Source organism: Vigna angularis, chromosome 5, assembly GCF_016808095.1.
Source record: "Vigna angularis cultivar LongXiaoDou No.4 chromosome 5, ASM1680809v1, whole genome shotgun sequence".
Taxonomy (NCBI): Eukaryota; Viridiplantae; Streptophyta; class Magnoliopsida; order Fabales; family Fabaceae; genus Vigna; species Vigna angularis.
Window position 1 is genome coordinate 23,033,473 of NC_068974.1, and position 11,345 is coordinate 23,044,817.

The 11,345-nt window shown below is 34.2% G+C and overlaps 1 protein-coding gene across 1 annotated transcript; it reads left to right on the plus strand.

Annotated features, from left to right (window-relative positions):
- The first annotated feature begins 7,755 nt into the window (after positions 1-7,755).
- Positions 7,756-9,344, plus strand: LOC108339943 (cyanidin 3-O-galactoside 2''-O-xylosyltransferase FGGT1). Its single transcript, XM_017577169.2, has one exon. It carries the CDS (start codon positions 7,791-7,793, stop codon positions 9,174-9,176), a length of 1,386 nt encoding a protein of 461 aa, XP_017432658.2. The 5' UTR covers positions 7,756-7,790; the 3' UTR covers positions 9,177-9,344.
- The last annotated feature ends 2,001 nt before the right edge of the window (positions 9,345-11,345 follow it).

The window sequence follows — 11,345 nt, forward strand, 5'->3', positions numbered from 1 at the left end:
TGAATAGAGAGGAGATGGTAATATTAATTTACAAGTAGTGAATCTTGAATTGTCCGGTGGGACAGTTTAATAAGAGTAACAACTTTTTCATAGTTTATTAATATATATAAATTTTAATATACATGTCTTAAATTTCATGAAAATTTGAAGTTGTGTTTTGTATTGATCTTCGAATGTATATTTGATTGTGATTTATAATCACTTTCATTTCGTGTAACTTGAAGATCAATGCGAAATGCTGGCAAATTTTCGTGAAATTTTAATAAACTAAAAAAAGTTAATCTTCTTGAATGGGATAGGGTCACATCTTGAATACAAAAATGATCAAAGTGATCATTCAAGATTATTAAAATATTGTAAACAGTTTCAGTAAATGCGTATGGATAGACATTGGATTAATTCACCACGTATCTATGCCGAGTACGAGAGAGGCGTAGAATAATTTATACAATTTGTTCAACGTAATGAGAGTACAAGTGATGATGAAGTCAAGTTTAGATGTCCTTGTGTCAGCTGTTTGAATGAGAGGAAGTTGAACGCAACCGATATTAGGGATCATCTTATCTGTGATGGTTTCGTATGAAGTTATACAACATGGATATGGAACGACAAATTAATAACTCTCCAATTGTCTCTCCAACTGAAAATGTATTTGATTCCATCATGGAAGATCGACCGGAAGAAGAAAACTTAGAGGTCATGATCCGCGATGTTGGCGTAAAAGCATTTGCCCAAGCACATGTATATGAAACGATGTCCACTGATGTAGAGACTCCTTTATATGTCGGTTTAACTAAGTTCACAAGGTTGTCAGCAATGTTAAGACTCATGAATTTAAAGGCGACTAATGGATGAACTGATAAGAGTTTTACAGAATTGTTGTCGCTATTGAGTGAAATGTTGTGAGATGGAAATACATTACCCACTTGTAATTATTATGCAAAATAAGCTTCTTTGTCTGATGGGTATGGAGTATAAACGGATACATGCATGTCCGAATGATTGCATACTATATCGAAAATAGTATGAAGTTTTGACAAAGTGTCCCAAATGTGGGTTATCACGATACAAGTAAAAAACAATAGTAAAGATAGTGGTCACACAAAAAAAATGGGTCTTCTTTGAAAGTTCTTTGGTACCTTCCACTCGTGGCCAGACTTAAGTGTTTGTTCGCGAATCCAAAAGACGCTAAAAATCTTAGATGGCATGTAGATGAGAGAACAACTGACGGGCTACTTTGTCATTCAGTTGATTCAAAACAATGGAAAAATATTGATCAATGACTCCCCCAATTTGGTGAAGAATGTAGAAATCTTAGGTTTGGTTTAACTATTGATGGAATGAACTCATTTGGTAATTTAAGTACTAATCACAAATATTGGTCCGTTATATTGATAATTTACAACTTATCGCCTAGATTGTGCATGAAAAGAAAGTACATGATGTTGTCAACTTATCTCAGCCCACTAGTTGAAGATTTGAAGTTGTTATGGGTTGATGAGATTGAAATATTTGATGCCTTCACTTCTAAAACTTTCATGATGCATGTCATGTTATTTTGCACCATTAATGACTTCCCAACTTACGGTAACTTGTTGAGGTACAGTGTGAAGGGTCATAAAGCATGTCCTATATGTGAAGAAAACACTACAACTCATCAATTGAAACACGGAAGGAAGACGGTGTATATGCGTCATCGAATACTTTTACAATCTAATCATCCATATCAAAGGTTAAAGAAAGCATTCAATGAACAACAAGAGAAAGATGATGCACCAATTCTACATACTAGCCTTCAAATTCTTGAAAAAGTTAATAAAGTGCATCATGTATTTGGAAAAACATCCAAGAAGTCATCTGTAACGACCCCTTGAAGGAAGAAATCAATATACTTTGATCTTCCATATTTGTTAAAGTTAGATTTTAGACATTACATAAATGTGATGCATGTAGAGAAGAATGTGTGTAATAGCTTGATTGGCACACTACTGAGCATTCAGGGAAAAACAAAAGATGGAGTGAATGCTCGTTTGGATTTGGTTGTCATGAAGATCCGAGAAGAGTTGGCACCAAGGGAAATTGGTAAACGTACTTATTTACCCCCTGCATGTTACACAATCTCCAGAAAAGAGAAGATAAGTTTTTGTCTCTATTTAAAGAGTATCAAGGTACCACAAGGATACTCTTCAAATATCAAGAGCTTAGTGTCAATGTAGGACTTAAAGCTTGTTGGCATGAAGTCTCACGATTGTCACGTCTTAATGCAACAATTGTTACCGGTGGCTATTCATGGAATTTTTTCCAAAAATGTTAGGCACACCATAACTCGATTGTGTCAATTTTTCTCGTCAAATTGTAGTAAATTCATTGATCCTTCAAAGTTAGATTAACATCAAGGCGAGATTATTACCATATTGTGTCAGCTAGAAATGTTTTTTCCTCCATCCTTTTTTGACATCATGGTACATTTACTTGTTCATTTGGTCAGAGAAATCAAGTTGTGTGGACTAGTATACTTAAGATGGATGTATCCTATTGAGTGTTATATGAAGATTTTGAAAGGGTACGTCAAAATCAATATCGTCCAGAAGGTTCAATGGTCGAAAGGTATATTGCCAAAGAAAGTATCGAGGTTTTTCAAATTATATGACTAAAGTAAATCGGACAGGAGTTCCTCGTACATCATGGTTGAATAGATATTCTACAAGTAAAAGCATTCGAGGTGTGAATGTGGTGAAGAAAGATTGTGAAGAATTGATGCAAGCACATCTATATATATTAAACAACACAAATGAGGTGATTCTATTTTTGCAAGCACACAAGGGCGTTGTGAAGGACAAGAATCCAAGACAATCAGAGAAATGGTAGTTGATGGAGCATAACAGAACATTCTTGTCCTGATTCAAATCTGAAGTTTCGAAAGAGTCACGTTCTTCTAGTGTTGTATGTTGTACAAGCTACGAATTTAAAAATTGCGCATTTTATACGAAGACTTCGGATGATAAAAGCACAATACAAAATAGTGACGCTAGTTTAGAAGCTGAGATATTATGGTAGAATATAAGAGATATGTGAGGTTGATTATACTAAGTTTTTTGTTCCATTGTTCAAATGAAAGTGGGTTGACAATAAAATTGGTGTCAAAATAGATGAATCTGGTATGACACTAGTTGATTTTTTATGTCAAATATCCTGCATCTGACCATTGGTATGTTGCTCTTCAAGGAAAAAAACAAATTGACGTTAACAAAGAGAATGTGACTAATCTTCATATTGCTAACACCCATTCATTTAAAACGAAAATTTCTTTGGATGACGATCCTCTACTTGACGATGTTCATGCAAGTGGGGAAGATCACAATGAGGGAATATACATATGACAAAGCCATATCATTATATATAAATTTCTTATTTGTGTTCAAATTTATGGCTTTTGTTAAATAATATGTTATTTTATAAGTCTTTTATTAATCCTTCTCGTTATTTATTGTGACAGATATATGGCTGAGGCACCATATTCATCAGGGGATGAATTCCCCACTTCTAGACCCACCAGAGGAGCGACTAGGTTAAGACAACTTAGAAGAAATGCAGGTGAGAGGACACTTGTCCTTTTTGATATGGTCACCAGTGTAGCATCTGGTCCAAATGCAAATGCTTTTAGGTTTCTCCTTGGCGTATTAACACATGATCATATCTCTATTCTTACTCTATATTTTGATCATGTATCTGAAGTTGATCGAAACCTAATCTGGCAAGATCTATTTGTAAATTAATTAATATTGCTACAAATTTTAGATTGATTATATTGATAATTTTGTATTGATGTAAGGTTGCTTTCTTTATTGCAGATGACATTTGATATTCCAAATGTCGCAACTTTAAGAAATAAGTGTTTATCTACAATCGCAAAAGATTTCGGGCTTTTAAGATGAAATTAACGTCAATATATATCTTTGGAACAAAAAAAAAATGAAACTCCATGTTCAAAATATATGGCAATTGACAAAGAAACGTGACGTCAATTTGTACAGAGTCGTATATCCGAGTCGTGGCAGGTAAGTGTAGCTAAAATATTGAATTCATCATTCATAATTTTATATCATAACAATTGTTTCATTATGTCACAAGAAACAAGGTTTTAAGCACAGTGTATAAGTGCTCAAAATAAATATCCACACTTATTATCTCATGGTGAATATAGGAAGCTTGAAGAAAAAATAATCAGGCAGAAGTCAGACACTAGGCTTCCACTTTTTGAGAGTGGTGACCCTACTCCTCCTTTACCACCATCTCTGCATGAGAAGTGTAAGTTAGCCCGTCTACGACCATCGAACTTTTACACTTCTAACAGTGCTATAGAAATATCAGAAAGAATTGTAAGATATCATTTTTCTTATGTATACAATTTTCGTTTTACATATTACATAGATCTTTGAAATAATTTTGAAGTTTTGTTATGTTACAGGACTCATTGGTTGAGCAGAGCTCCCAAGGTCAATTCACTTAGGAAGGTCGTTAGGATATTCTTGCTAGTGCTATTGGACGACCTAAGCATCCAAGACGAGTGCGTGCTGCTAGAACTGGCATAAGCATTAGATAGTTTTTCGGGTCTTCCTCGCATCACGCTTCATACAGATTTAGTAAAGAGTATGAATAAAATATGAAGCAGGACATCATAAAGGAGATCATGCAGGAGATCACAAAGAAGGTCAGGGCGTTGTATGATGAAGTCGTTGAGATGGTGATGCGCCAGTTTCAGTAGCAGTTTAAGAGTTATGGCATGTGTCTGCAACCATCTCTTGGCACTTTACACGAGCTTCTAACATCATTGCAGATCCGTCGGTGATTGTTCCATGGGATCCTATTATATTTGGAAGAGACTCAAAGATCCCATTATACTTGCATAAGCAAGATGTTCAGGACCTTGTGACGGGGAAATAAGAGCTTAATATTACCCTCATTTAGTTGTGGATGATGTAAGTCTATGAGCACTTTTTTATATAAAATTGACTTATCAAGTTACTTATATCAGATCATTTCTTGATTTCAGGTATATTTTTGGTGTAACTAACAAGATGAGGTTCAATGATGTATATGGGTTCATTGACCCCAAATGGCTCACGAAGGAAATAAATTTGATGACATCCAAGCATACATCACTGATTGTTTTGCAACGGGGAAGGAGCTATATTTTATCCCTTATATAGTTGGGTAAGTGATGTTTTTTAATTTTAAATTTTCATTTGTGATTTTAGTATATAACAGGTAAGTTATTACCAATTTCAAGCATCATTTGCAGCTACTTGTGGTTTCCCTAAAAGAGAACATTAATATTGCATGCTTTTATTCATTGCATAAGTCTCCTCCCAACCCTCTCAGACAAGTAATAGATTGGTAAGAACCTCAAAGTTTGGACTTTCTTCATTATATAAATGTATTCTAATGCCATTTTTTTAATAGTTCCCTTGCAACACATATCATGTTGTCCGGGAGATCAACTGCTTAAGCTAAAAAGCTTGCATGGTTGACCCTTAAGGTTTGGTCTTTTAGTCCATAATTTGTTACATTCTGTACCATTCTAGTGATGTTCCTTAACATTTTATAATTATGATGATATATTGTAGTGTAATAGACAAAGGGGGTCATATGAGTGTGATTACTACATCATGTATTGGATAATGACCACTATTCGTGCCCATGTTACAAGTGGATGAGAAATGGTAATATTTGGTTTTATTGAATTTTTTCTCTCTATAATTTATAATTCATATAGACTAATTGAAATCATTGTTATGCAAACAATCAATTCTACTACTTCAATTCTAGACAAGTCCCTTAAATCCACAAGGGCATCCCTCTACTGCTTCGGTTGCGAATTAACAAGGGCAAAAGCCGATACCTTTTTTTGCCTCGGTTAGAATTTTTGTCTCTCCTATATATGCATCGGTTCGAGAACCGGTGTGTATAGGCGAAAATAACCGATGTCGCTTCCCTTTAATGCACTAGTGAAGAAGGAGAGCCTATGCTTGTAACTAACCGGTCAAAGGATTAAACGAGGAGCCTTTTTTGATGTTGACTGGCCAAAAAGCTTCCTCATGTGCAAAACTCCTTCCAAGCCTAAAATAAAACCCATTTAGGAGCTAATCATTTATTAAGGCCTTAATTGATGTGCTAACCTTCACTTAAGGACACCAAGCCTTCTAAGGTTCTTGGCCAAATACAAAGCCTAAAATTAAACCATATTAGATATTTACAAAATTGTTTAAGATAAAAGAAGAAGATTAATAGTTTACCCTCCATAAAAGAAGAGTCCTTGAATCTCAATCTTCCTCTTCCATCCTCTTGACCATAGCCATTGTAAGTGGACCAATATATGTCCTTCAGATGGTCCTCCATCAAAAGATTTCCCTTTGAAAAAGAAACCCACTCAATATACATTGTTATATGAATTACCTTGTAGAGAATGTAACACGCAACACACTACGTAATAGCGGCCAAAAGCACACAATGCACTAGAGAACGACCAAATGCACACCATGGCCACAACACCATAAAACACCACTGGAGAACAACCAAACGCATATCACACACTACAACTTATTAACCCACCACACTAGTGATGCACTAGAGGAGCAACCACGAAGGCGAGGGCTTCACCCACCATAGACGAGAATTTCAACCATGGCGTAACTTATTGACCCATCCACCACGACAAGAACTTCAACCACTAATGGAAACTAGTGACGACGAACGAAAGGTTGATCCACCCATGCGATAGCAAATGGAAATCAATGAACACGACAATGGCAACATGCGATAGTAGAGAATGGCAAAGTGAAACGAGATTTAAGGCAAGAAATAAGAACTATGAAGCCAAGCAATGTAGGAAAACTTGAAAGGGGATTTGGAGAAGAATATCAAAACTTCTATACCGATTGTAGTGTGTAACAGGTGTAGAAAAAGTTCTTCAATATTACATTTCTATCACTGCATGCACGAATTATATACTAATTTCAAGTCTAACAGGTATAGAAAAACGAGTTTCTATTCTTGTTCTGATTGCAACCAATATATAAATCTTTATAACTTATTATAATTTTTCAATCAAACCACTTTTTATACCTGTTCTTAGTGTAATCGATATAGAAAAACTTCTCTTATTTACAATATTGTCACCGTACCAGTTTCTTTACCCGGTAGATTTCAATAGATATAAAAAATATATTTTCCACTAGTAAAAGAACCATATATTACAAATGTGCTCTCAAAATTTAAGTATGATAATGGTTAATGAAGAGGAAATTACAATTTTACGACAATTTGATAAATATGCCAATAAATTTTATCCGTCTTCTCTCTCTCTCTCAAAGAATTTTATACACTGTCTCGACATGAAAGACCTGTTTCTACTTATGTTATAAGAAAAAATGTACTTGACAATTTTGAACTTCAATGATACATAGGAGGTCAATCCAACATGCAAAAATCACCTAATCATGTTTTACGACCAATAGTTTTCTAGTAAATACTATTTTCGTTTTCAACCTATTTATAGTTTTGTTGTCATCTCATCACATCAAATACTTAAATAACTATTGAAAGAATCTAGGAGTAAATAATTGTATACCACATGTCGAAAATTCTTCAACATGTGCCTATTAGTTAATGAAAGGGCCCGCTAGGAGTTTGTATGGCTGTCATGAGAGAAACTTTATATTAGGACTTCAAAGACATTATTTGAGAAAAGAGCCATCAAAATTAACTTGGTGATATTTCTGGAGACAGCCATGGACGCACCAAAGTTTCAGTTGCACATAGCAATGTACCCATGGTTTGCTATTGGACACATATCAGCATATCTCCACCTTGCCAACAAATTAGCCAAAAGAGGACACAAAATTTCCTTCATCGTACCCAAACGAACAAAGTCCAAAGTTGAACATTTCAACCTCTATCCACAGTCAATAACCTTCATCCCCATCACCATTCCCCTGGTTGATGGCCTTCCTCCTCATGCAGAAACCACTTTTGATGCTACCATCTCTTTAGGCACTCTCATTATGACAGGGATGGATCGCACTGAGAAGGACATTGAACTACTCTTACTTGAGCTGAAACCCAGCATTATTTTGTTTGATTATACATGTTGGTTACCGAACTTGGCTCGGAGCTTAGGGATCAAGTCTGTTAATTACATAACCCTAAGCATGATATTTGAATCTTACATGGAATGCATGGAGAAGCAATTTAGGGAAAAGAACATAGTTGCACATGAGCTGAATGTGTTGAATCCTCCAGCTGGGTTCCCAGATCCTTCCATCAAGCTTCAGGCTCACGAGGTTCGACAATTAACTAGGATCGTGAACTCAGAATTTGGCAGTGGTGTTCGTTATTATGAACGCATCAGCACAAGCACCAAATTAGCAGATGCAGTGGCATTTAGAAGTTGCAGAGAAATTGAGGGACGGTATGTTGACTTTCTCGAAAGTTCATACGGAAAACCTTTGCTGCTTTCAGGGCCTGTCATACCTGAGCTACACACATCGCCTTTGGAAGAAAAATGGTCTGAGTGGCTTTCAAGATTCAAGGAGGGATCTGTGGTGTACTGTGCTTTTGGAAGTGAATGCAGACTGCATCAAGATCAGCTCAAGGAACTGCTGCTGGGTCTTGAGTTAACAGGTTTTCCATTTCTTGCAGCTCTTAAAGCCCCTGTTGGATTTGAGTCTGTTGAAGAAGCTATGCCAAAAGGGTTCAGTGAGAGGGTTCGAGGAAGAGGCATTGTTCATGGGAGTTGGGTTCAGCAGACACTAATTCTTGACCACCCTTCTATAGGGTGCTTCATTACGCATTGTGGGGTTGCATCTTTGCTAGAGGCGCTTGTGAGCAAGTGTCAGATTGTGGTGTTACCAAATTATATTGACCAGCTCCTTAATGCGAAGATGATAAGCAGCAGCATAAAGGCTGGTGTTCAAGTGGAGAAAGGTGAAGAAGATGGTTTGTTCACAAAGGAAAGTGTGTGTAGAGCTGTTAAGACTGTGATGGATTTGGAGAGTGAGGTTGGAAGGGAGGTCAGAGAAAACCATTTAAAATTGAGAAATCTCTTACTCACCAAAGATTTGGAGAACACTTACTTTGATAGTTTTTGTCTCAAGCTTCAAGAATTAGTTGGGTGATATTCAAGTCTCAAACCATGGCCTGTCAACCATGAGCAATTTGATTTTAGTTTTTACTTAAGTTGCGTCTGTAATAAACCTCGTCAACTACTTCATGTTGAACTTGTTAACATGCTTGGATATCTTTCGCAGATTTGATTATATTTTGTGGAATATCTTTATTTTCAATCATGACATGTTGCAATGGTGATCACTTGTTAACAATCATCAAACCACAACGCTATGAACACAATCCTTGAACCACAATTAATAAGGGTATCTAACGTTATTGAAATTAGAAAATGAATATAATTAGGCTTTTTTTAGAGTCCTTATCATACTTTATTAATTAAAAACTTCAAGAAAATTAAAACAGAAAGTGGCCTTTCGGAAATCATGAGTAGTTATATTTATTTTGAAACATTGTTTGAATGTAAACCATAAAGACCAACGTGTTAGAGACAAAGGGAAAACACCTCAAGTTCAAAACAAACGTAAGTAAATATACACAATCACAACGAAAAAAATTAGGGAACAACCTAAATTCCAAAGTCAGTCTCAGTCATAAATCCACCGAACTTACATGCAGCACTAATTCAGCAACTACACAGAAAATGAAAAGGTAGCATTCAATAAGGCTGCAGGCACATGATATTTGTCTTGGTCCCGTAAAATGTGAGGAAAACAACAAAACAATGAGTGTAAAAAGTGAGGTGTTGAGTGCTAGAAAGTTACCATGAATACTAGCATGAATAATAATATTTTGAGAATAAAATGGTTCTAAAAGTGTAAAATTTTATATTTTTTAAAGAAAAAAGAAAAAAAAGTAAAAATAGCGTTGAACCTATTTAGGTGTGTCAAATAATTTTTTTTTATTATAAATAAAGTGAATAATGTTTTTCTTTCCAGAAAGAGAGAAACAGTTGATGTGCTACTTTGTCTTTTCGTCAATAATTGATCTGAAGTGTGAAACGTAAGTTCTTGGAATTCCTTCGGTGAGGTTTGTCCACTAAATTTATTAAGAAAAATTGAGTTTGATGTTTTGAATTGGACAAAACAGCCACTGCAACTAATTCTTTTATCTTCCATTTTGTTTAATTGGTTAGTTTAAAATTTTATATTTATGTATTAATATTAAGATAAAAAGTAAAAAGAAAAGTTTGCAGAAATCTGGCAGTAAAAAGAAAGCTTTACCTTTTCTTTTTCTAAAATTTATATATATATATATATATATATATATATATATATATATATATATATATATATATATTATTGGCTTGATATTCATGCCGTTTTAAAATACTGCTACAAACTAAAACCAAAAGCGATAAGAATATTGTTAATCCTTTAATTATACGTCATCTTGTTTATATTCTAGGAAGGTAAACGATAAAGGGATTGTTTTATTTCAATTTTTGTCTTCTGTACTGACTTTTGTTTTAGCCTCTTTTTATTTTGATCTTTAATTAATTTATTGAATGAAATTAAATGTTAATAGCTTGATTAACGCAAAAGGGTGGCAAAATTTATAAGGGTAATCTCTATGGTAACATTTTTTTTAATAAAATAAAAATAATATAACATAATAATTTATTTGACTTAAGTAAATTACTTATTTGGGTTTAAAGAATAAAATAGAAGTATTTAAATAAAATAAAATCGGATTGTTTAAGAGAGAGAGAAAAACAGTTAGCAATAAGTAAGATTTAGTCTTCTTCAGCTCAATCGGAGATTACTGTTTAGTATATAAGTAAGGGTTAAGTATTATTCCTTTTAATTTATCACTTGTTTAAATTTGTACGTTGGAAAAAAAATCGTACGCGATGTAACATGTAAAAAATTTAGAAAAAAACAGTTTTGGATCCCTAACTGTAGAGGGTTGTATATTGTCATTTGAGAACGTAAAGAAAGAACTGAATAATCACTAAGTGTGTTGTTTAGTGGTGGTCTTAGTCTTTACTAATTTTATTTTCATCAAATCCAACGACATAATAAAAATATTAAACGTTGATTTTATATAACTACTAACATAATTGTCATTGATGATAGTTTTAACGGTTTCTAAATTAATTTTAAAATAATTTCAATAAGTATTCACCATTGTAACATCTAGAAAAATCATAACTTCACAAAAAAAAATATTTAATTCTGAATAACGCTACCCGCAAAACCATAACTTCAATGACAGAA

Bases quoted from the DNA above. Each gene is read 5' to 3' on its own strand.
- LOC108339943 (XM_017577169.2), top strand. From the start codon at position 7,791: ATGGACGCACCAAAGTTTCAGTTGCACATAGCAATGTACCCATGGTTT.